This window comes from Pithys albifrons, chromosome 3 (assembly GCF_047495875.1).
Source record: "Pithys albifrons albifrons isolate INPA30051 chromosome 3, PitAlb_v1, whole genome shotgun sequence".
Classification (NCBI taxonomy): Eukaryota; Metazoa; Chordata; class Aves; order Passeriformes; family Thamnophilidae; genus Pithys; species Pithys albifrons.
The window spans coordinates 45,606,528-45,632,588 of NC_092460.1; the positions used below are offsets into that span (position 1 = coordinate 45,606,528).

The 26,061-nt window shown below is 43.0% G+C and overlaps 2 protein-coding genes across 4 annotated transcripts in view; one reads left to right on the forward strand and one right to left on the reverse strand.

Annotated features, from left to right (window-relative positions):
• Positions 1–6,941: 6,941 nt before the first annotated feature.
• Positions 6,942–26,061, forward strand: part of RASSF8 (Ras association domain family member 8) — an 88,632-nt gene continuing 69,512 nt past the window's right edge. For 2 of the 3 annotated variants that reach the window (XM_071551605.1, XM_071551604.1), the window contains exon 1: positions 6,942–7,082. The gene's annotated coding sequence lies outside the window, so the exon portion shown is untranslated. The remainder of the gene's footprint in view (positions 7,083–26,061) is intronic. The other variant, XM_071551608.1, reaches the window with a different exon arrangement.
• Positions 8,024–26,061, reverse strand: part of LOC139669568 (uncharacterized PPE family protein PPE21-like) — a 34,505-nt gene continuing 16,467 nt past the window's right edge. The window contains exon 2 of the mRNA XM_071550070.1: positions 8,024–8,110. Within this exon, the coding sequence (XP_071406171.1) occupies positions 8,024–8,110 (87 nt within the window). The remainder of the gene's footprint in view (positions 8,111–26,061) is intronic.

Genomic DNA, 26,061 nt, shown 5'->3' on the forward strand with positions numbered 1-26,061 from the left:
CTATTGGTAACTTATCCCCCCAGATTATATTACATTTAGATTTCTTATTTGCATTTTTGGTTTTAGAACTGCTCAGGTTCACATCTTTCTTGCTTCCCTTTGTAACCATGACAACTACATACTTATTCTCTAATGAAAGCCAACACCCTCTTTTGTGCAATGATCTATGGGAGGTAGAATTTTAAGAAAAACATTTTTAAAATTATGATTTATAATTGACCATGCCAGAGAACTATTGATTTAAACAGGCCTGTGAAACCAGGTTTATAGGTGTTCATCCAAACCTTATAATCTTATGGCTAATGCACAGGGTGAAATCTGCCAGCAATGTTTCACTCCTCTGTAACCTTCCCCCACCTTAAATTTGCAACATATTCCTCTAACTTGAGTGAACTGATCTCTGTCTGAAGGAAGACTATGACTTCCTATTAATCAAGGCAAATCAGGGGAAAAGAGGCATTTGCTGATGAGCAGATAGAACCAGGCCTGATTCCCATTCTTGTGCAATAAACAGAATAACCACACTCCTGAGTAATAAGTATCTTGCCTGCCTGTAATTATCTTTTAATACGTCTATGCTGTGCTTAGGCTGGACTCACGAACTGGGGGAGTTACTGGGTATTACTGATAGTACTGACAACAAAAATAAGAGTATAAGATCACCCTGGTTGTTTATTCAAGGCTAGTTCCCTAGTTAAGGTGAGTTAACATACATGGACAGGTCAGGGAGAAAAGGAGGAATTTGGTCAGGTTTTTTTTTACTTTTTTTTTTAAGCTACTTTGGATTTCTTCCTCAAAAGTGAGTCTTGAAATTTGCAGTCTCTGGGAGTATCCAGAATCTGCTGTGTGAAATGGAAATAGAACACATTTGGCATCTTAGACTATCAGTCTTTTGAATTTCAACCATAATAAGACAGAGATAGTGTTTTTCAGTATATCTAACACAGTACAGAACTCACACTCAATACAGCAAGACAAGACCTAGAAAACACTGAGGAGAAACAAGTGGGAATTATTGCTCTTCAGGCTCCAAGAAATAAATATTAACTGAAAAGAAAAACAAAACTAAGATGAAAGAGTTTGAAGAATACACTTAAATTCTAATCTGATGTTTGTTTTCTTTCCCTGAATATCAGAGAGCAGCTCTGCTAAAAAAATAAAACCAGCCTCTTGAAATTTTCATTTTACAGTTAAGCAAATACACCACAAGACATAAATTAACCCCACTCCAAACCAGCTTGTTTTTCTGCTTGTTGAGTATCAGTTCAGATTTCTTTGCTATGGACTGAATTCAGCACAGCACTTAAGCACATGCACAACTCTGATCATGTGAGCAGTCCCCCTGAGACTATCCACATGCTTAAAAATATGTAGAGTTCAATAATTTGCTGAATCCAGACCTACTTTTCCTCAAGAAAGCACCTGCAGAGACAGGGCTGTTCCATTCTGACCATGAAGAGCAGGAGGCCAATACCTCATACTGAAAGCTGCATTGGTCACTTGTAAGTGATCACACAGAGATGTTTCTGTTCTCAATGAGCCGGATTTTATAGTCTGGATTAACATTAAAGAGCCCACCAAGACATTGGATTTCTCAAGGTGAAATGACGGTGGGAAAGGCAGCAGTAGCTGATCAAGGAGAGGAGGAAATTAGGGAAACTCAGAAACCTCTTCCTGGTTTTGGTCAAAAAGGCATCATTTTTTGAAAACTTGCATAAATAAAAGGCATGTGGGCCTCTTTTCTCCTTTTTGTCCTCATGAAGAACACATGTATAAGACTCTGTGTGTGTGTGTGTCCTGTGACACACTCAGCACTATCCCTCTCCTGGGATAGTTACCTCTTTGGCAAAAACACAGCAGGATCTTTATGGGAAATCTGCCTCCCAAAATATCAACTAGTGATCATAGAACCATGGAATTGATTGGGTTGGAAAAGACCTCTAAGATCATCAAGTCCAACCCTTGGGCCAACTCCAGTCCCTTTACCAGATCATGGCACTCAGTGCCACGGCCAAGCTCAGTTGAAAAACCTCCAGAGATGGGGAATCCACCCCCTCTCTGGGCAGCCCATTCCAATGCCTGAGCACTCTCTCTGCAAAGAAGTTTTTTCTGCTCTCCAACTTCAATTTCCCCTGGCAGAGCTTGAGCCCGTGCCCCCTTGTCCTATTGCTGAGTGCCTGGGAGAAGAGACCAACCCCCACCTGGCCAGAACTTTCCTTCAGGGAGTTACTAGGTTCTTAAAACTTCTCTGGTTAGATCCTCAAGTTTTCCACATCAGTGCAAGGATGAGCTTTAATGTTGTACTGAATTAGGAGTCCCTACCCTTCTCCAGCAGGGTGGGAAGGAAGGACTGAGTGAAGGTGAATGTGACACAAATTATTTAAGATTACAGAAAAGGTAACAAAGTTAGAAAGCGATGGGAGTGGGCACCAGGAGCGAGGAACTGTGACAGCAGAGTTACCCTGTGCCAGCACAAAGTCATGCCCTTGGCTGGTACAATTTGGCATCACTCCTTAATATCTTCCCAACCAATTTTCTGGAGAAACACCATCAAGTTCTCTCACTATAGCTCAAAAAGCAGCTGGACTGCTCTGCTACATAAGGGAGGGTTTGCACAATTTCAGGCCTATTTCATGGCTGGATTTGAGCTTCATTTCCCTCCTTTTTGCTTAAATCACCACTGTCATCTTCCCTGAGGTAGCCTTGGTCAAATTCTTGGTCAAATTTATGCAATCTCAGCAAGGCAGAAATTCGATTTTCTTTTTTTTGCCACCACCTCAGCTTCCCAAAGAGTTACATATTTCATGTATAAAATCGCTCTTGAAAAATCTATTTGATGCCCTCCCTGGACATACTGGTTTATTAACCTGTGGGAAAATTACTCTGAAAAATTCATAAAGATTGTTTTGAAGCAGCAGCAGTGTGTTCTCTTCGATGCCTTCATAACTAAATTATAAAAGAGAAATAGGAAAAAAAGAAGACATTAGAATATTAAGAATTCCAGTGCTCAGCCAGCAAGTGAAACACCAAACCAACACTAAACATAAACATTTTATGCCTTGTTATGCACGTGTTGAGCATCCAGAAATCTCTTAATTGTGGCCATTATTTTCTCCTCTATAAAAGGGTGATTTTCATTCACTAAACTTTCTAACAGGAAATTATATCGAGTGTGTAAAAATTGTTTGTTGGGCTTGAAAAACTAATTGGCCTTTTTTTGATGTCGAGGCCGCTGAACACCAGGAGGGGCAAACAATACAAAACTCAATGACGTATCAAGTACTTGTTTTCAGTAAACCATTAACTGCCTGAAAAAAGGCTTTTCTCCTCCTAACAATAATTTCCCAGGTCATATAGTTTCGATAGGTTCCCAGATCACTCACTTCATAGGAGCAAAGGCGGTATTTTGTTAACAGATTTCTGTGAGTTTCCAGCTCTCGTCGTGTTTGCCTCATGAAAAAGGCCTCATGAAAAAGATGGGATATTCTAAGAACAGCAGTCCACGGGAGCTTTACAGCTTAAATATTTGGTTAAATATCCTTCAACAAACAATCTACCTGGAAAACACATCTGTTTTCCTGTATATAAGTTGCCTACTCTTCTCCGGGGACAGCCCCTTGTCGCGGGGGAGAAGCATCTCCATCCGATATCGTACCGATGGAAGCCTATTCAACCTAAGGCGACTGAAGGCCCACACCAAGACCCTGAATCACCTTGTCCGTGAGCTGCTTTTTGCTGATGATGCTGCCCTCGTTGCTCACACAGAAGCAGCTCTGCAGCGCCTAACATCCTGCTTTGCAGAGGCTGCTGAGCTTTTTGGGCTGGAAGGCAGCTTGAAGACAGAAGTTCTCTACCAACCTGCACCTCAAGAAGTCTTCCATCATCCTCACATCACCATAGGAAATTCAGAGCTTAAGTCAGTCCAGCAGTTCACCTATCTGGGAAGTATCATTTCCTCAGACGGTAAGATCGACAAAGAGATAGACAACAGGCTAGCAAAGGCATACAGAGCCTTCGGAAAACTCCATAAAAGAGTCTGGTCCAATAAACACCTGAAGAAAAGTACAAAGATCAGTGTCTACAGAGCCATTGTACTGTCTACTCTTTTATATGGGTCTGAATCCTGGGTCATCTACCGCCACCACCTGCGGCTTCTCGAACGCTTCCATCAGCGCTGCCTCCGTTCAATCCTAAACATCCACTGGTCTGATTACGTGACCAATGTGTCCGTTCTTGAACAGGCAGGTGTCACCAGTATGGAGGCCATGCTGATGAGAACGCAGCTGCGCTAGGCAGGGCACGTCTCCAGGATGGAGGATCACCCACTGCCTCTCGAAGATTGTGCTCTATGGTCAACTCGCCACCGGCTGCCGCAAGAGAGGAGCCCCGAAGAAGAGATACAAGGACTCCCTGAAACAACACCTCAGCCTTGGCCATATTGACTGCCACCAATGGTCCACTCTGGCCTCCAATCGGGATTCATGGAGACACACCATTCACGACGCTGCTCCTTCCTTTGAGAATGCAGCACAGTCAGTCTGGAGGAGAAAAGACAATGCAGACAGAACCGTTCCTTGCCAATGTCACCTAAAGAGACATTCTGCTGTGCCTTTTGTAACAGGGCTTGCCTATTCCATCTTGGCCTTTTTAGCCACCAGCACGCTTGCAGCAAGCGTGGGTAGTGCCCTTCCCAAACCTTAGTTCTCAAAGCCTGGCCATGAATGAATGAAGTTGTCTGCTGACACTTTTGAAAGTCACAGTAAGAAACACCCAGTGCAAACCAATCTCATCCAGTAGACTGCAGAACAGCTCATCAGCACCATTCTTTTCTCCCATGGCTATCCCTCAAGTGTTGTTTTTTAAAGTTTTTTAAGCTGAAGGCTACTTTTGTATAGCTGACCACATAAAGCACATGGTCCCCAACAGAATCGCCTAATCTTAACAATTCCTTCCTAACCGCATCTAATGTCATGCTGTGCCTAAGGCCTTTCTCAAACACTGCTTAGCACCCCTTCCTCTCTAAAAGAGGATAAAAAGGCGTAAACGCAGATAAGAACTGAAAATGTCTTTCTGTGCCCTGGAGACTTTTTCAGCAAGAACTTTACACCTTGCCAGGTGTGCACACAAAAACTACACTTAGCAGGTATGAAGCCGTGAAGGAATATGTGATCATAACCCAAGATCCAGACCTACTAGAAATATTTTTAGAAACATCTCCAAACCTGAATCTTGCAAATATTTGCTTGCATTTAAATTAAAGAATGCGTTTGCTCTTGGAAAACGTCCTCCATGTAATATCACTGTATGGAGGCAAAATCTTGGTCTCCTCTAAAAGATGAGGAATTAAAAAAAAACAACACCAGAACCCCCACTTGGCTACACTCAAACCCCAGAAGAGGAATGGTACAGGAATGTTGTTAAAACACAATAATAACACAATCAAAAAAAAAAGGTTCTCTTGAAGAGGCTCTTTAATTGAGCAGAGTGTCCTGACCTCTGGACATGGCGCACAGGCATTTTGGAAAGGTCAAGAGTGCAGATCCAGCACCAATGTTTGCCGACAGTGAATAATGCCTGTGAATCACAGCTCTGAAGTCCATTTTCAAATAGTTTTTTAAAATTTATTTATTTAGAAATGACAAAATTATTTTTATTCCAAGTTGCATGAAGACAAAACTGATTAAAATTTCTTATTCAAAACATTTTTTTGCCTCAAATAGTACATCTGTAGTGTTTGCTGCTTGGAGGTTTAAGACTTTTTTATTATTTTTTTCCTAGGGGAATTTTCCGTTTTCAAAATCCCAAAGCAGAAAACAATAGCGAAAAAAACCCCAAAATCAAAAAACAAACCCTGACTGGGCTTTCCTTCAAAACAAGCACCAAAGGCATTGTTGCTTCTCCTAGAAACAATAGGGAAAATCTCAGGGAGAACAAGAATACAATATGCACTGTAAGGCCCAAGGCAAGGCTCTGGCTGTCCTTTGGGATCGGAGGGGGACCCCTGGGCTCCATCCCTGCCGGGGTGCAAGGCAAAACAAGGACACAATCCCACTCTGCCAGCGGGTGTGTGCAGGTGTGCAGATGTGGGTGTGCAAGTGTGTGTGCAGATGTGTGCTGGTGTGCAGATGTGTGTGGTGTGTATGCAGATGTGTGCGGGGTGTGTGCAGATGTGTGCGGGGTGTGTGCAGGTGTGTTGGTGTGTGTGCAGGTGTGTGTGGTGTGTGTGCAGGTGTGTGTGGTGTGTGTGCAGATGTGTGCAGTGTGTGCAGATGTGTGTGGTGTGTGGAGCTGTGTGCTGTGTGTGCAGTGTGCAGATGTGCGCAGGCTGCATGGTGTGTGCAGATGTGTGTGGTGTATGCAGTGTGTGCAGCGTGTGCAGCTGTGTGAGGTTCTTGTATGTGCAGTGTGTGTGCAGATGTGTGCGGGGTGTGCAGATGTGTGCGCTGTGTGTGCAGATGTGTGTGGTGTGTGTGCAGATGTGTGCAGGCTGCACGGTGATCGCAGTGTGTGTGCAGATGTGTGCGGTGTGTGTGCCGATGTGTGCGGGGTGTGTGCCGATGTGTGCGGGCTGTGCAGTGTGTGTGCAGATATGTGCAGGTGTGTGCGGGCACCCCCGACCTCCCCCCGCCCCGCCGGGGCTCCACGGAGGGAGCGATTCCCGGCACGGCCATCCCACCTCCTGCTCCCGGGATGCCGGAGCAGCCACTCCGGGGTGCCGGCGGGGCAGGGCCGAGGGCAGGGAGCAGCCGCTCCGGGATGCCGACGGGGGAGGTGGCGGGGCAGGGCCGAGGGCAGGGACGCGGGGGAGCGGCGGGGCACCGCGGGCGTGCGGGGGGCGGCTGCGGCTTTAAGAGCTCCCACAATGCCGTGCTGGCGTCCCAGTTCCGTTACATGTCTCCCCCGGTGCAGGGGAGCGGCAGGAAGAAGGCGGAGGACACCCACCCACTCATCCACCCACCCACCCACGCGGGGCCGGGGGCGGAGCGGGGCTGAGCCCCGGCGGGCGGCGAGGCGGGGCCGGCGGGCGCTGGAGCTGCTCGGGAGCCGCGGCGGGACGAGGGGAACGGGAGAAGGAGCGAGCGGTGAGTGCGCGGCCAAACTCTCGTCCTCCCTTCCCTCCCTCTCTCCTGCCGCCCCTCTCCGCATCCCGCACCATTCTCCTCCGCTCCCACCTCGTCCCCGCTGACCCTTCTCCGGCCACCGGTGCCTCCTTCTTGCTCGCCAACTTTCCCGTCCCTTTCCCACCTCCCCTCGGCTTTCCATTTTTTTTTTTACTTCTCTCTCTCCCGCTCCCTCTTAAGCCTCTTCCCAGCCCTCTCGCGCTCGTCCCTGCCCTTTTCGCTTCTTCCTTCGCTGCTCCTTCCCCGGCTTCCTCCGGCTTTTCCTCTCTCCTGGCGTTCTTGTCTTTCTCCTTCCTTTTGGGCATCGCGTGGAAAAGTAAGGGCTATTTCTCTCGTGTCCTTGAGGAAGGCAGTTAAGAAGCTACTTTTCGTACACGGGGAAATCTTTGTAGTAGTTTTCCTTCCTCTCCCCTCTCCTTTTCTTCCTGCTCCCGAAAAGAAATTTAAACGTATGTTTTTTCTCTTTTTTTTTTTTTTTTTGCGACGTGGACTGTTGTGTTTTTTTTTTCTTCTCCCCCTCTCCAGTCGGTTTGTTTCACGATTAATCTCTTTTATTTCTGCCCCAACCCCTCCCTCTCTCTTCTCCGGTAAGAAAAAATACTAGAAGAAAATCCGTTTTGCCGGTAGGGAATGTATGAGACTTTTTTTTTTGTGGGTTTGCTTTACTATTGGTGAGAGAAGCTTAAGTACGGTAGGACAATACAGAGGCATGAACTTTAAAGGGTAAGGAAATGGATTGTGCGCCGTGGTTTCTCCAGCTCCAAAGTGTTATTGGGAAGGGCTGGTTCAGGGTCCGGTTTGGGGTTGTGTGCCAGCCTGTTTTCTGCTCAGCAGAGCCGTGATTTAATATGCCGGGAGAGCCGTGTGGTAAATTGCAGCTCAAGATTGCTCGTGCTTTTCCATCAGTGTGGAAAATCAGGAGGCAGGCGAAGGTTACAGATTTCGGTGTCCCCTTTGGAATTACACCTGTCACGCTTCCCAGCCCCAAACTGCAGATGTAGCGCAAGTTGACACATTAACAAAATAGCTGGAAACTGCTTGAATCCGTCTCAAAAAAGTGCTGTCGTGTGGGTTGGGACCCTGGGAGCTTCTGCCTCGGCTCAAGTCAGCAGCACACGGTAAAATGAAGTGTGTGCCGGGCTGAGGAGAGCAAGTAAATCAATTGGCTAATGATTTTGCAGCCACCTGTTTAAGGGCTTTCAGACTCCCGGCTAATTGTGTTCGGGAGTGCTGTGGTGGTGTGAAGTGATGTAGGAGTAAAGTGCTATGTCTTTTTCTGTAGGGAATACGTAGTTTGGGAATGAGGTGTCAACTCTTGTAATCTGCAGTGGGTCTTGATTGTGTTCCGTTATCTCTCTTGATAGACACCGTTCAAAAGTCACCAAAACTACGTGGCTAAATGGAAAATAAAGTCAGCCCTACTTTTTTCTTTCCCCCTTCTTTCATTAATGAAATAAGAAAATACAATTTAACTTTTGTGTGGTGATATCTACTTGGAAAGTGGCGGGGGGGGGGGGGAACGTTACAGTAGAAGTATTTCTCTTAGAGCAAAAGAATTATTTGGTATGGGATGAATTGTTGGGGGAACTGAAATGACTGCTTGGGATTCATGTTTAGTTGTGCATCCTTTTGGACAACTGAGATGTGGAGTGGTTGACTTCTTACACTTAAGTAATCTCTCCATTCTTTCCCACCCTCACAAGCCAAAGAGAATTTTATCAGTTGTTTGAATCGATCCTGTTTCTTAATCTTCCCTGGAGATTAAAAACTTTGGGGTGGGGGAAATAGAAGAAGAAAAATAACAAGTCATATTAGTAAGTAGTTTAAGTCTTTCTAGACTGTACCTTGAACTGTTTCTGAAGACACCACCAATAATTCTAAAGAGCCAGATTAAGTTGATTAATAGCACCTTTTAAAATCCTTTTGAGGGAAACCCTCAAGAGGAAAATGTTAAAGAAGGAGATGGACTTGCTGAAGATGCAGAGCTGAGTACTGAGGATGGTGGGTTCTGTTCCTGCTTCTGCCATCGCATGGCAGTGTGACCTCTCCCTGAGCAGCCTTCCTTGCCTGCACCTCATAGGATAGGGAGATTTTCCTGAATTTAAGTGCTTTTACACATGTTTTTTTCAGGATAATTACGTGTAAATGTATTATTCTTCGTTCAGGTGAATGCTGCTCAGGTGGTGGTTTGACTTGTGCTAATCCTCATTCTTTGAAAGTTGTGAAGCAGAAATCTGGAGCATCACTAACATAAGATTTTTGCATTGCTGTCAAGGTTTTCAAGGTTATTTTTATCCCCTGTATATCTGACAATATCAGTGCCTGCTTCTTCTGTGTTACCTTAAGTCTGGCTCAGGGTGAATATGAAGGACAACGTTGACCTGTCCAGAAAGAATCTGCTAAACTGGATTACAGGGTGGGAAACTGTTCTGTGGGGACTGGGCTGAGGACCCCCCTCAGCGTGATGCCTTCTGTTCCTGCTCATTTTATTTTGTGAACTCTGCCATTATAAACTTGGCTTAGTGCATGTGTGTGTTTGCTTTCTAATTTTAGGATTTTGCTGGGTTTTTAAGTCTTTAAGGCTTCTGTCTTGAAATAAAATATAAATGTTGCATGGTTTTCTGGAGTTTTTTCGAAAGCTTAGGTTTTCTTGTACTTTTTTTTCATGATGGAGTTGGGACTTTAATGAGATTTATTATAATCTCAATTCCTGCCTTGCTGTCGTGTTTGAGACTTGCATAATTTAGAAATGCAAAGCTCTGCCTTCTTGGAGGTAATTGGTTCTCTTCAGTGAAAAGGAGACTTGATTGTATAGAAATTTGTTATTAGGCAAGTGTATATGTGTGTATATATCTATATATCTAACTTAGTCTCCTTGCATATGCACATGGCCAGCTCTGTGCTTCTGAGTCTGGACAGTTAGTCTAATTTCAAACTCAGTTTCATAAATAATTCTTTCTATCCTTCCTGACCCCTTTCAAAGCGTGTGGTGATCTCGCAGCTTTGACAAGAACAGTTTTCCTGGCTGATAAGAGGATGTTGATGTTGTTTTCTGTCTTTATTGTTCTGAGGACTGTGTGTTATCTCTCTCTGTGCTGATGAAGTGTGGGGAGGGCGTTCACTGGTCAGGGTGTGCCAAGTGGTGCCCTCCTGCTCCATCTCCCTCTCTGCTTTGTCACCTGTGAAGTTGAGATCACAGAACTTGTTCTGCTTGGGGAGGGAAGGTGGGTTTGTCACCTCTGCCATGGGAACTGCAGAGGGTGCCCCTGTGGGTTGTCATTTCACTCGCATCTCTCAGCATCTTTGCGATAACATAAATACAGAAAGTCTATCTGAGAGGACTCGAGATAGGCGCTGTGAGCTTTCACATGGAAGGCACTTGAGAAATCCTCTTAATTCACCTTTTTACTTTGGAGTCCCTCCTTAAAGAGGGAGGAATCTGTTTACTTTCTTGTTGTGCCTGGAATAAAAGGGCTTTCCCACAACAAAAGACATTGTAATGCTTTCTATAGTGCGGGCTTATTGAACAAAAGCGTCTGGCTGTGCAATATTGTCGCTGCGCTCAGTGCTGTATGATAACACATGTTTCTCAGCTGTTGTTGATTCCTCAGTGGCACAGACTTCAAAGGAATGTGCTGAAAGAGAGCTGCAGCCAGAGAAAAACGAGTTTTGTTCCAGTGGCCTGTACCATCCATCTGTTTAAATACTTTGCTGAACTGTTCCAGAGTGTTCAGGCATCCAGTCAGGACTGACAAGCAATTATGGCTGGGAATGGAGCCTGTTGCAAAGAGACCACCTAGGAAAGGCTCAAGTGATGCTTCCCCTCTATGGGTCAGAGCCCCCCTGCCCTCCAAACCAGGGAGGAGAGATAAAACTCATCATTTGGAGTATCTTTCAAACATGACATTGTCTAATTCCTAATGCTATTGAGGATTTATTTATTTTTACTCTCTATGCTATCTTTAGCACAAGAAGGGGAGAATGGTAATGAGGACAGACGGTCATCTCCTCTGTGTGTGTGACAAACTAGGGCTGTAATTTAAATAAGTAAATATTTATATGACGTTAGTGAATTCCTTTTTTTCCCCCAAAACGCATAGGATAGCGCATAGAGAGTGATCTTGTGTCTCCAAAGGTAGTAACATACATTACTGGGTTAATTTAGCCTCAAAAGATAACTAGTAAAGTTAAACTGGACACAATTATGTTGTGCTATTCCAGATTGAGTTTGGGAAAATGACTTTATAACTTCATCCAGAGTAACTAAGAAAACCCCAGTGTACTTGTGCATTATAATGCACTAGGATGCTGCCAATTCCAAGTATTATAATTTGTTTTTACTTAAATGCCAATATTGGAGGCCACTGTGCAAGACATGTCTACACACATGAGGTCAATTGAATCTTCAAATTGTGGCCTGTTGGTTCTACATAGTCCCAGATACTGGAACTCAGGAAAGTATTAACAGAGAGACTACAAGTGAGCTGTTGATAACCTGTGAAGACCTTTGAAGTTTTTCTGTGTGGGACTGACCCTCATATTGAGGATTGAAATTGGCACTGTACGTAGAGCAACGTGTGTTTCAGCTAAGAGGGTTTAACCTTCTTTGTCAAGGGAAAACGCTCTTGCAGATGCACTAAGAGGATATCTGAGCTTGGAAAAATTGTGAAGCACTCTGGGATTTGTTTTTCACCTGCAAGCAAGCACAGAGCTCTGAAGGTAAGCTTTTGTGTTGTCCTCTGCTGTGGTGTTGCTCCTGCCTTTGTGCTGTAATGTGGCATGGATGCCTTTGAAAGGATGGTTCTTCCTCCCAGTGCTGGCAGTCAGGATGGTTTTTTGGTGTTTTGAGACATCAGATTTTAATGCCTTCCTACCCCTTTGAGTGGGAAAGGGGGGGAAACTTCCAGAAATGTGTAATGCAACTGACTTCCAGCTTCTGCCCTTGCTCCAGGCTTGACATTGTAGTTTGAATTTATTTACTTGCTTTGAAAGCTGTGCTCAGTGTAACCTTGTCTTGCTCCCTCTACCACAACAGCACCTGACATGTTTCCAGTGTGCACCTTCCTGTGTCTTTAGACTGTCCAGGCCATGTTGATGCTCTCTTTTTATTGTGTTGTCCTCAGTCATTTTAAGAGCTGTAACTTTCTTTTGCTTCAACTGAACTGGAAGTGTTTTGCAAAAAAAAAATATTTTTTTGGACTCCTGAAGTGTTTGTAAATGTTTTCAAGCTGTTACTCCAAAAGGAGTTTGGAGTTTCAGGAACAACCTTTTGAAACTTCTGCGTTTTCCTGTCAGTCAGCAGTTTCATGAGCTTGGATAAGGAAAGGCTTTCATTCCACTGGGCAGCCAGATGTTTTGTGTCTGTGCTGAAGTGGTGTGTGGCTTTAGGAGCTGAAGGGTCTTGTCACAGGACTGTTTGAGGATCTTCAACAGATTGTATCTGCTTTCTCTCCTCTCCCTTCCCATCTCTCCTGCCTGTACTGATTGTGATCACCTCCTTCTAAGGAAAAAGATTGAGAGCAAAGCATTCTTTGTTGCCTTCTCAAAAGCAGATGTTTTTTTCCTGTCAGTCTGTGCTTCTTACTATTAAGCTGCACATAATTTGACAATTAGTGACTTTACAGCAATTATCCAGTAGATTAATACTAATGTTAATTCTGACTAGTGTGGGATGATGTGAACATTAGAAAGAAACCAGTTTTCATTGCAGACAGAGGGGAGAGTACTCTTAGATGCAAATCCCCCAGGTCCATACTAAATTGCACCTTTTTTTTGGCCAGTACTTCTTAAAGACTTGTAAAATCCTTGTCTATCCTTATCTTTCTTCTGCTTCCATGTGACATATGAAGGAAAGGGAGAAATGAACTCCTCAGATGTCTGCACATGTCAGACTCCTGGAGAAGAAAGTAGGAAGATGGCACAGCTAATAATATTTCAAAGATGATGCTGGGAATCAGGAGACCAAATGTTTAAATGTGCCATTGCAGCTGTGTGGTTGGCAATATTAACTAGAACTTGTACCTGGAATAATAATTTGCATCCAAGAGAGAAACATATGGCAGGAGCTGAATGCCCTTGTCCTTGCCCAGCAGAAAGAGGTGGTGTGGTGTAGTTTTTTGTTGGTTTTCTTTTTAATAATGTGTTCTCACCTAATCCCTCCACTTTGTGTTCGTGTGCTTCCTTTAGGCATCTGTGCCCCCAAGCCAGTCAAACCATTTGCATTGGTTTCGGTGGGAGCAGGGACAGAAACTTGGAATGAATAAACTGCGTGTCTGAGAGTGGGTATTGGAACTGGCACTGATGGGCAGCAGGACTAACAAAGAACAGTCGCACTGACTACAATGCAATGTTTTCATGCGATTAATGGGATGGGAATTGGTAACCTGATACTGCAGAGAGATAACAAAAGCTATTTAGCATACAAGGGACATTGATTATGTTTTTTAAACTACTTGGTAAGTAGCATAGTAATATTTTTTTGTCAGAACTCATCTGTTAGAAATGACTGAATTGACAAGAATTTACAAAACAGGCTGAACAGAAAAATAATTTTCTTTCATTGCAGTTCCTGTCTTTTCTTAGCAGTGTTTACATGCTAATCTTGTGCCCTGTGAATTCAGCCTTTCCTTCAAACTGAAATATAACATAAATTACAAATGTCTGGGCTTTTCTTTTCCCAAGAATGGAAGACTTCAGGGGATAACAAAAGAATATGTGCCAAATTGCTATAACAAATATGGTACCCCACTGTTCCCTTGTTTCCCAGGAGCAGACCAGAAGGCAGAGGGAGTTTGATGTAGAATACCACAGTGGTGCGTGGGGTTAAGCTGTTCCATGGGAGACCATGGAGAAACCTCTTTTGATGCAAGTAGGATGGACATCTGCAAGGGTGACCTGGTGCAGGAAAACGCAGAAGAAACCTCCTAACTCAAGAATTAAGATAATAGTCTACTTTAGACCTGCTGCTTACCAGCAGGGGAAGCTGCATACATGTCTCCTCTGTGGTTTGAGTTAATCAGAGGAATTTATAATCTCTGGGAAGGCTGGAAGATAAAGGGCATGTACTTTGAGGAGGTGGTAGGTGCCATAAGAAGAGAGCTAGGTGTGAGTTTGCTGTTAGTGAAGTTCTGTGTGCAATAGACTGGTCCTGTCCTGAGGCAGAATCCCAGACTATTCTGAGTTGGAAGGGACCCACAAGGATCATCGAGTCCAACTCTTAAGTCAATGGCCCACACAGGGGATTGAACCCATGACCTTGGCATTATTACAGGCAAGTTTTAGCCAACTGAGCTAATCTCAGTAAGAGGCTCACCTTTCCTGGGGAGGGTGGGAGGGAGCTGGGCTGCTACCAGCACCTAAAAATCACACTTTAAAAAGTATTCCAGTGCTGGGTTTTGTTTTACTTAAACTCTTGGCAAGACAGGAGTTGTTTTAGGTGTTTGCTCTATTAAGACTTGCTGGTTTTCTGTTTGTAACACAGTGCAAAGCACCTCATCAGGATGATTTGTTACTGCAGCACTGGGAGGCTTGAAATCCTGACCTCTGTGGCTCAACCTGGTGAGAGGAGCATTCCCTTTCTGCTGTGGCCAGTGAGAATGTGAGGATGACTTGCCCATGGGGCTTGGCAGTGTGGTGTGGGTCTGCAGCCTCCCTGGCCATTGTCCTGCTCACAGGCCACCACCCCGTGTCACCTGGTGTATCTGCAGTCCTGAATATCCTCTCCTGGTCTGACTTGCCACTTTAAAAAGAGTGACTGACATGGCACTGAGTGCCATGGTCTGGTAAAGGGACTGGAGTTGAACGAAGGGTTGGATTTGATGATCTCAAAGGTCTTTTCCAACCCAAGCAATTCTATCATTCTATGACTTTGAACATGGGTAGATAGTAATAGAATGAGGGGGAACAATTTCAAACTGAAAGAGGGGAGATTTAGATCAAATATTAGGAAGAAATTCTTCCCTGTGAGGATGGGCAGGCCCTGGCACAGGTTGGGCAGGGAAGCTGTGGCCGCCCCCTCCCTGGAAGTGTCCAAGGCCAGGCTGGATGGGGCTCTGAGCAACCTGGGCTGGTGGAAGGTGTCCCTGCCCATGGCAGGGGCTTGGAATGAGATGATTTTTAAGGTCCCTTCCAACCCAAACCATTCTGTGGTTCCATGTTGGATTTGCAAAATGTCTTTTGAACTGTGGGGCTTTTTTCCAACCCTTGCTGCCTTCCTGCTGCACCCTCTTCTTCCCTCTGTCTGACAGCAGTGCCACCTCTTCCTGCTCTGCCACCATCCAAATACTTTTCCATAAATTAGTGGCTTTTTCCAGGTGCTTCTGTGGTAGCAGCACAGCATTTGCTTTTCACTGGGAGGGGAAGACACCAGCACTTTGCCTTCATCCCTCCCAGCCCCAGGGAGAGGCATTCCTCTAATTCCTATGCTGCTGTTTGGAGCCAGGGTGGGAGGAACACTTGCTTTGCTGTTTCCTGGTGCAGGAGTTGGGTTTAACTTCCATGGAGCACCTGTCCTGTTGTGATCCTGCCATCCTGTCAGTGCTCATTCCCCCTGCTCCCTGGGACAGGGTGTTTGTGTTGCTGGCAGCTCTCTGCCTTACCCTTAAAGGAAACCCCAGCCAGGAATCTTCCAGAATTCTACCCTTCCCTATCCCCTTATCCTTCACTGACCTCTAACCACATTTTTATCTTTCTTGACAAGATGCTCAGTTTCATTTATCACTGCTTTTTCCTTCACTCTTTGGCTTTGATTGTTTTTCCAGGAGCTGCTTAGAAACATTAACCATTACAGATGTGCAGAACAGTCAAATACAGTCACATTCCTTAGTGTTTTGTATTTTTTCTTGACTTAAATACTAAAATGTCCATGGTGGGTAAACACTTTTTTATGTATGCTATTCTTATGACAAGAATATCCATCCTTAGCAAAAGGCAAGGAACTAAGGCTGTATTTCTGTCTTAGAATATACCAGTATTACCAGTTGCAAGAAGCCTGTGTTTCCCTCCCTGAGTAAAAATGACTGCTGTATTAAAGGCTCATGAATTCAGGCTTTGAAATGTATTTGCACACTGTATGATAAAAATGAGACATTAATAGTAGGAAATGGCAAGTGTACTTTCCTAGCTTAGGCTCACGGCTTTGTACTGCTTGAGAAATGCTCTGTCACCCCTAGAAAATATTATTGTTTTCTGAAAAACTTAAATAATTTACCTCAGCTACTGTAAAAATATGTTTGCTTTAATTGTGGATAGCAGAGAAGAGGATGATGGGATTTACTTAAATACATGGTGCGAGGATATTTTTTCTTATTTTGTAGTGCCCTTCATGCTTGTCACTCCAAGTGTATATGCAACAGCTTAAATAATTGGAAATCCATATGCTTCCCCACCATTTATTCCAGTAGTCCATAATCTCTGGACAAACTATTTTACTTCAGGAGACGTTTCAAATTAACCTCCATTAACTTCACCTTGACCAGTATAAATGAGAATAGACCAGTATGAATGAGAATACTATTCCATGTATACACCATTTTTAATATGCCCCCTTCTTTTGCTTGCTCACATGGACATAAAGCAGGTGGTAAGCAAAGACAGCTCCTTAATAGAGTACAGAATAAAAAAAGGGGGAAGAAGGGTGAAAGAGAAATTTAAAACTCATACTTTAACAGCATTTTAAGGAACAGGCGGCAAAGGAAAGGTTCATCTTCTAAGTGGTCACAATGATGTGAGAAGTGTCGACTAGAAATTCAGTGTTTGTTACAAACCCCTTAATTGGTTTCAGGGTGGATTGTTAGCTCCCTTTGGTTTTAGTGTGTATGTGCAGTGTGATTGAGGTGTTGGTACATGGATACTGTGGGGCAAATAAACTCTTGGCTGTTCTTAAAACACCTTTTCCTGCCAAGTTTTGCTTCAGCTTTTCCTACAAAATACTAACTCTTCATTCCAGTGCTCCTGTTTAAGCACACTAAGCGTTTATGTGGGTTTATGGGGTTTTATACCTGATGGAATTTCAAAATAATCCTGCTGTGAATCCACTGTTTTCATCTTGCTCTTGTCTTACTGACTTCTGCAGTGTTGTAATAAAGTCAGTGCTGTGCTTGGTGGACTGTCACTGGAAAAAGGGAATAATCACATGTCCCAACATGGGTCCTTTCTACTACGCTTGCTGTTCAAGTGAGACATTAAAGCAAAGGCAAATCCAGTGAGCAGTTTGAGTTGTGTGTGTTTTTGTAGCCCTTTTCCAAAAGCTGTATGATTTCCCGCAGTGGATTTATTCCTGATGTTGGGAATTAATACAGACCTTCTAAACAGATTACAGAGTGAAGTATCAGCAATATTTACAAGCTTTTACTACTTGTTTTTAAAATTTCGTGTAATAGAAAATTAGTGGGAGGGAAATTATTTCACATCAGTGTTATATATATATATATATATATTTATATATATATATATTTATATATATATATAAAAGAACTTTAGGTTCTGTTCTGCTTTGCTGAGCCCATCACCAGGGGATCTGACTGGTTACCTTGTTGCCAAATTTTGGTCAGTGAATACTGAAATTCCCAAACGTTTCAAGTAATATTTTGTATCGTATACAACCTGGATCTCTATATGGAATGAGTTGCTTCACCCACATTTGAGAGATGTGGGGAATTTATTTGGAAAAGCTTATAGTACGGATTTATATAGACTTATAAAAATGTGTTACTCTGTCAGTTTATGCTATTAAAAATTATATATGTATGGATTAATGTGTTGGTCTTTATGTGAGATGTTCTTACACTCAGTAAGTGTTGAAGCTTATTTGAAGCATCTGAAATACATGTAGAGAGTGAGGTAAAGAGTGATTTGATGCAAGTCAATCGGAGCCATCATCCCTAAACAAATATTGGGACACAAATCACTCAGGCAAGTTGGGGTTTGTGTGTTTGCTTATTTGGGTTTGTCTGTGGGAACTGGTTTGGGTTTTATTGTGAGTGGAGGGGAAAGCAATGCAATTGTGACAGTTCACATTAAAAACTAATGTATACAAGCTTATTTACAGGAGTTATTCCTATGAAATTCAGATTGATTTATTCCCTTTAAAAACCCTGGTCCCAGGCTGTGAGAAATCCAGTGGCTTTCCTCAGTGAGTCAACGCAAGTTGTGTTCAGAGATGGGGCTGTATCGATGTACCCATGACTCACTTCCTTAAAAATGTAATAATAGGGGATACTTCTTTAATAAAACCTTTTTGGAATGTTTTGGGAGAGTGGAGCAATTCAGTGGCTCTCAACTTCATTAGCTGTAGAAGTATTTAACAAAGAAAATTAAGAGTTGTCACTGGCTTGGGGCGAGTGGGAGGGAATGGCCTCTGAACCGTGTCATTATTAATGACCATATGTAAGGAATCAGAGGCTCTAATTTTCTAAGGAAGCATCTTCATCATTTGAGTCAGTTTTCAAGATCCAGCTGGTGAAAGAAAGCTGGTCTGAGCTGAGTGTTGGCCTTGCTTTGAGCAGGAGTTTGGGCTCTGCTGGATCCTGAAGGATTTTGTTTTCTTGTTTATTTGCTTTTTCTTTATGAGGTGTTTGTACCACACAACCACCATCAGCTCTAATGGGAGTGCTTTGCTGATACTGCCAGCAGTTCAACCAGAGGGGTAAATAAATCCTTGCTTGTAAGTAATTATTTTACAACCTTTCTTTTTTGCTTGTCTTTGTGATAAATGCAAAACATGTAAAGTTTGCATCACTTGTTTTGGCTGCTGCAGAATCTTTAAAGAGGGAGAGTAGGGCAAGTAATTACGACCAATTATGACCTTTCTCTAAATTCTAGGGTAAGTTCTCAGCTGGAATTTTATAATGATTCTATACTTGAATACAACAGATTTGAATACAACAAACAAACTGTGCTTTAGGGAAACTTGTCACAGATGGATAATATATTGAAGTTAACTATGAATTACTTAGTTGGGGGGAAAAAGCTTTAAATACAGTGAACATTAGAGATGATAAAGAAAGAAAAAAGCTTTTCTTCAGGGTGCTTCTAACAAGATACAGTGTATAGATTTACCTGATGAGACCTTTAATGAGGAGTTAAAAACACAGATTTTTTTCTTTTTTTTTTAATAGGAAAGGGTCAATGGGATCTTTGGCTGAGTTGGTCTGTGTCCATGCTTGAGTAAGGGGCATATGGAAAAAAAATACATATTTTGGTAATGAATCCAGGATTTCAGGTCTTCTTTTTCACACACCGACTTGCTTTGTGAAAGGAATAGTAGAGTGGGTGTTCCTTTATGTGTTAAGGTTTGTGCAGCTTGTGGCACAGCCAGGCCTGTCATTCACTGAGGGTTACTCTGAGAATCGTCCCCCTCTGGACCTGACACGATAAATCAAGTGTTCAGCTGCAAGCTTTGAAGTGGGACAGACCTTTGATTAAGTTGAGGGGGAATAATTGCTTAATATTCTGTGCTACATCACCAGAATTTTTTCTTGAAGTTAAATCATTGATCAAACCACTCTGATGTGAGAGAAAACCCAGGTTTTGTGAAATGGCAAGAGTATTACAAATATTGGGTCGATGAGGGTGTGAACTCTACAAAGCCCAGTGCCCCTAATACTGACATTTTACACTGGGCCTACAAGGATGTGGACTCTACAAACCTTAGTGCCTCTAACGCTGACATATTAACATCAGCAGCGTAATAAAAAGTGCATCACAAACGTGTCTTCCCTGTTGTATTTTCCCCTAGTCATTCCTTATCCCAGTTTCTTCTTCCCATCATCCCTCAGGCTTTCTTTCCCACCATCTCTCCCCATTGGTTAAAGTTCTGTATCCTCATTGGTTCTGATCCCTGTTCTCTGATTGGTTATTATCCTCGTTCTGTCATTGGTTGCTGTAACATTCCATCCCTTTACCCTATTGGTCTATTCTAGATCCCTCATTTGCATGCTCGTTGACCCATAGGGTGCCTCGCTCCTCCCACTCTTCTAGAACCTTCTCTGTCTGAGATGATATAAATGAGGTGTTCTAATAAACCTTTGCTGATTCTGCCACCAAACCTGTTGGTCTCTGGTCATCCTTTGGCACACTGGGGGCTCAGGCGGGCTTGGCACAGGGAGAGCCATCCCCACCTCTGGGGAGAAACCCTGAGAGCAATTTCATCCTTCCCCTGCTCTGGGAGAAATCCTCAGAGCAATTTCATCCACCAAAACTCTACTGTCACTTTATTTGTTGAGGGAAAGGATTCCTCTTTGGTTCATACAATTTTTATATAGTTGATGTTAGTAGGTAGCTTGGTGTACCTTTTTCATGGAAAACTGATTTTCTTCCTTTTAGTTATCTCATCTTTCTCTTTCCTGTTAAAATAATGCTAGAATATGTTACTAGAAAAGAGGCAAGTTAATTCTTCACTATTTTAGATGAAGTAATACTGCAAGAAGGCAGTGGTGGATGGACTGGAGATGAATGAAACTTTGCAGGAGTAAACTCAAAGGAAACTCACTGAAAGGTCACTTGTGCAAAAGTACTCAGCATCAGTTCTTAGAAGTTTTGGCAAGTACCTGAACATGTATGTATTGTGTGTAAATAACATGAGCAGCATGTTTAGTTATTTATGTGGGGGCACCTGAATTTCAAAGCCTTGAGTTTCTTAATTTAAAAATCAGTGCATTAGAAATTAATTTAATAGAACCTACACTATGAGTCAGGGGAGGTTAAAAGGGAACTCTCAGGATAGTGGTATATTTTGAAAGGAATAACATTCTGCTAATTGTTGTGTGCATCAATAGTTATCTACCCTAATAACTTTTGTTTTCTAATTCAAGATTAGGTAGAGATTTGGTGTCTCAGATTGTTTCTTGAGGATATTTTGGTGTCTCTTCCTTTGTGGCTTTGGTAAAAAAGTCAGACTTAACTGCTTGTAGGAGCTGGATGGGAATAGAGGAGTGAAGTGTAGCAGAGCCTGTGCCTGTCAGGGTGTGTAGTTGTGACACTTTGGAGCTGAATAAACACTGGAGTACTCCAGTGGTACCAGCACTGCAATAAAATGCAGGCTCCTTGCCAGAGCTGTTGTAAAAGCTGTTTTGCAGCTCTGCTAAAAAGGTCTTGGAGGTCATTCAATGTCTGTCTGGGAGGAGTAAACCCTTCTTAGTGATCACGTGTGGAAATAGGACATGGTAGGTCTTGGTAGTACTATCAGTGTCAGACCTTGGTGTTTGTGATACTGTAATCAGCGTGCTTGGGAAGGCACTGCAGGTGTTGGGGTGGAAAAAGGTGTTTGAAGATCTGGGAGCTCTGAGCTTTCACCTGTTTCTGCAGAATACTTGGGCCAACTCATACCCTGGGTGGTCTGCTGAAGGAAATGGCTGTTTGATGATGTGGTTCTCTTAGAAGCATCAATTGATTAAAGTGTTTGAAAGTTCACTGGTTGAGCAACACCTGTAAAATTCTGCCTTCTTCTGATGTAACTTGAAGTAGCAGAGCACCTGTGCACTTGTATATATCTTTTTGAAAGGAGAAAAAGAAGCTTCCCTACTTTGACAGCAACTAGACTTTAAAAATACCTGTAGTTTGCATGCAGAGCTCTTTCTAAATGAATCTTTTCATGTGAAATTTTTGTATTTCCTTCACAGTGACAGTTTACAGTGGAACAGCGAGCTTTAGTTTTGACAATTTTCTTAAAAGAACTTAGATTAAGATCTCTGGCCTACAGCTGTTGCAAATAGAAGTCTTTTTGTTACAAAGCCTTTCAAAGTTGCTCCCTTTTTGTGTTAATTGATTAAAATATGTGTTGGGTTGGCGTGAGGTCCTCTTTGTAATTGGATAAAATGAAAAGACAAACTAGGTACAAAATTCCACAGTACAACTTCCCTCTGGGGAAGGTTGACTATTATTTTGATGGATTCTTTTTGCCTCTTGTATATATAAATATATATCTATGTGTATGTGTGTTCTGAGACCCCTGAGATTGACAGACTACTTTACCAGGTCTCTGTCTCAGTGTTACAGAACAGATGGTTAATTCAAAACCAGGAGTATTAAAGCTGAGTAGATAAATTTGATCCCCTAAAAACGAGGCTGCCAAAACAAGCTGCTGTATTTGATGGAGCTGCTGAATTGGTCTTTTCTTGGCTGTGAAGGCAAACCTGAATGCAAAGAGCTTGGTCACTTGAAGATTTTTTTTTCATCTCTCAGTTTCTACTTGAAGCTGTAAGTTGCTTACATATCATAAGGATTCTGGAAGAGAAAAGGGCTTGTTTCAGATCTGTTGTTTTTTTCTGGGCTTGTAACTGTGTTCCTGGGTTTTCAAAGTAACAAAGACAAATTGCAGCAGTTTTTAAAAATGCCATGATTTGCTTTTTTTCTTCTATTTAGGTGGTCAGGGAAATGAGAAGAAAAAGGCAGATTGTTAGAAGAAAGGATTATTGTGTTCGCAGGCAAATTCTTGTCAACAAATAGGAGAGATAATTGAGTCAGGTGTTGTCAAAAGAAACCTTTGGATACCTGATCCAACCTGCACACCACAGATCCAACACATACAAATGGACAGAGCCTAATAAATGAATTCCCGCACACGTACTGATGCAAAGAGGGTCAAAGCACTTATTTTCTGCATCATCCTGTTGGGATTATTTCTTAGGGACACCATTTCACACTAACCTAGTTTCCAATGAACCAGATGAGCAGGTTGTTGCCTTTTATCTCAGCTCTTGGGGGTTTAGATACTTTTATAGATTCTTCTATCAGCTGCTGGAAGTCATAGTAACTTTTCAGGAATCCCTGACCTTGCAGTCCATTTTTCTATGGTGGATTGAGCATTTGGTCTTAGACAGAGACCTGTTTGTGACTTTTGGGGCGTTGTTTTTCACTTATATGATGCTGTAAGATGAGGTATTGAATTTTTTAGCAGTACTTTATCTTGAATGATAACACCTGACATCAAGGTAGTGCAATCATTGTATAGAAGTTGGAGAAAGCAGTGCTGTTATTTGTGTGTGCTTCTGTCTTGACAAATGCCTTAAAGTTTAAAAAATTCAGGCTTTCAAGCCTTTACTTGCTTTTGCTGGTTCTTTTAATGTTTAGCTCTATATGAAAGGTGTCAGGCAAACAGGTGGAAACTGAATCCTCCCATCTGTTCAATTTACACCACAAGTTTTGTGGGTAGAATTGCACTTGTTGGGTAGGAATCTCAAATCTATTTTTGTGGGGTAGCCCACAATTTACTGTAGAGATGACATTGCTTTACTTGGCTGCATATTTAAAATGCCAGGTAAAATCTTGATTTCCATGGGACTTTGGGGCTTTTCTTACAAGAATCATAGAATCGCTTGGGTTGGAAAAGACCTCCAAGATCATCAAGTCCAACCCTTGGGCCAACTCCAGTCCTTTTACCAGATCATGGCACTCAGCGCCACGGTCAAGCTCAGTTTAAAAATCTCTAGGGATGGGGAATCCACCCCCTCTCTGGGCAGCCCATTCCAATGCCTGAGCACTCTCTCTGCAAAGAAGTTTTTTCTGATCTCAAACCTAAATTTCCCCTGGCAGAGCTTGAGCCTGTGCCCCCTTGTCCTATTGCTGAGTGCCTGGGAGAAGAGACCAACCCCCACCTGGCCAGAACTTCCCTTCAGGGAGTTCCAGACAGTGCTGAGGTCACCTCTGAGCCTCCTCTTCTCCAGGCTAAACACCCCCAGCTCCCTCAGCCTCTCTCCACAGCACTTGTGCTCCAGTCCCTTCACCAGCCTCGTTGCTCTTCTCTGGCCCCGCTCCAGCCCCTCAATCTCTTGCCTGAACTGAGGGGCCCAGAACTGAACACAACACTCAAGGTGTGGCCTCCCCAAGGCAGAGTCCAGGGGAAGGGTCACTGCCCTGGGCCTGCTGGCCACGCTAGTTTGGATCCAGGCCAGGATCCCATTGGCCTTCTTGGCCACCTGGGCACACTGTTGGCTCCTGTTGAGCTTCCTGTCCCTCAGTCCCCCCAGGTCCCTTTCTGCCTGGCTGCTCTCCAGCCACTCTGTGCCCAGCCTGGAGCGCTGCAGGGGGTTGGGGTGGCCAAAGGGCAGGACCTGGAATGAGTTGCTTTGGGTTCTTAAATTCTGCTGCTTCTAATTAGCACTTTTATTTCAGGGGTTTTGGCAATTCTGTTGAGCATATCAGCTGTATCCTCCGGGTTCTGGAGGTGATGCTCTTGATAGGGGGAGTCAGTTCAAATACCATCTATTTTCCTGCTGATCTGTGATTAGGGCATTGGGTTAGGTGTCCATTCCTCAGCTGGGATTGCCCCCTTCAATCCTGGTGAAAGACCAAAGTTCAGGAACTAGAAAAACCTTGGCAAAGCTTGGAAAAAGCAACGCATTAGGGAAGAAGTTGGCAGAGGCACCAGAGTACCTGAGAGCAGATGGAGTGTTGTCATCAGTTGCAAAACCAGTGTAAATACTTCCAGAAAGTGATCCTTCCTCTGCTCTTGTCAAACAGAAGGAACATGAGCTATAAGTACCATTGGCTGATTGTTTTAGCTGCCGGTGAGTGTCCTTGCAGCTGGACTCAACAAGTTGGAATTCTCTTCCTTGCAGCACTGGGAAGTGTTGCCTTAGTAGGGATTGAATGCTTTTTTTTTTTTTGGTTCCTGCTTGAAAATAGTGGATTTTTGCAGCTGATTTTGGTTGTGTTGTATGGCGAAACTTCCTTGTTTCAGCGTGGCTTGGCACAGAGCTGGAAAGCAGTTACTTTATATATATTACCATCACATAACTGGGAACCAATCAGGCCTCCCAAATGCACAGTTTTTGGGATTATTGTCATATTTATAGATGTATCTGGCTGGCTGCTGCTCAATTGATGGTTCTGGTGCCTGGTTTATAAGGGGCTGGCAACCTTGGAATGAAAATGGGGAGCCCCAAAGCAGGATGAGTTACTAGATCACTAAATACATGGAGCATCTGTGTCTAGAACCCTTATTACTCAAGAAAATGAATGCTGGAGTAGAGAGTGTAAGAGGGGAGAGCATTTGGTTTTAAATTCAGAAATTCCTGTTTGTGCTGATCCAAGTTCCATTTCCATGGAAACTGGAGGTTTAGTGCTCTCACTTCAGCTGCTGGTTGGCTTTGGGGAGACTGAAATTGTTGACTTGCACTAAACCTTTCAGAACTGAGAGTCCTGTCACCACATATTTTGTGCACACTGAGGAACTATAACTATAATTACTCCATGCATTTATTTGCTGAGAGATGCTTAACTTCTGCCTGGTGAGATATCTGAATGTTCAGAGCTTGTTCCTAGTTGTTGAATTGCCATGTACAGAAGATCACAGTTTCTTTTCTGATGGGATTTCTTCCTTACTGGTTCTCTCTGCCTTGAAGTGGAATGAGATTGAGGAGACATAAATAATGGATGTTGTGTTCAAGACTTGAGTTGACAAGAGAAATTTGCAATCCTTTGGTTCATCAGTGAGTGTGAGCAGGTAACTTTTCTGCTGGTTAAGTGAAATTCTTTCTGATAACTTAAACAGACTTTATCAATGTTCTGTTTTCACTTAGAGCTGCCCTGGGACTTTTGGAACTGGCTGTGTGTGAACAGAAACAAGGCTGATTTAAGAGTTCCTCTCAATTCTTTTGTTCATTAATGTGATAGTTTGAAAGATGAAATTTTTTGATAGGTAAATAGCACTGCTTTTAAAATAAACAAAAGAAATTATTAAATTTTCAGCTTTGTAAATAAATTCTATCAGAGTGCTGGTTTGATTTCAAAAAATGAGTGATTCTGAAGCAGTGCCTGAGGTGTTAACTTGGCAGAGATGGCTCCCAAACACTTGAGGAGCAATTGTTTGCAATTCAGAATTTCCATGTAATGTTGTGCATTTTAGGGTTTGTTTTATCTGACAGAAGTGTCAGTTTTATCTTTAGTATATTTTTTTCCTTTAAAGATCATGAGCTCAGTAAGCCAAGTAGTATCAGGAGTG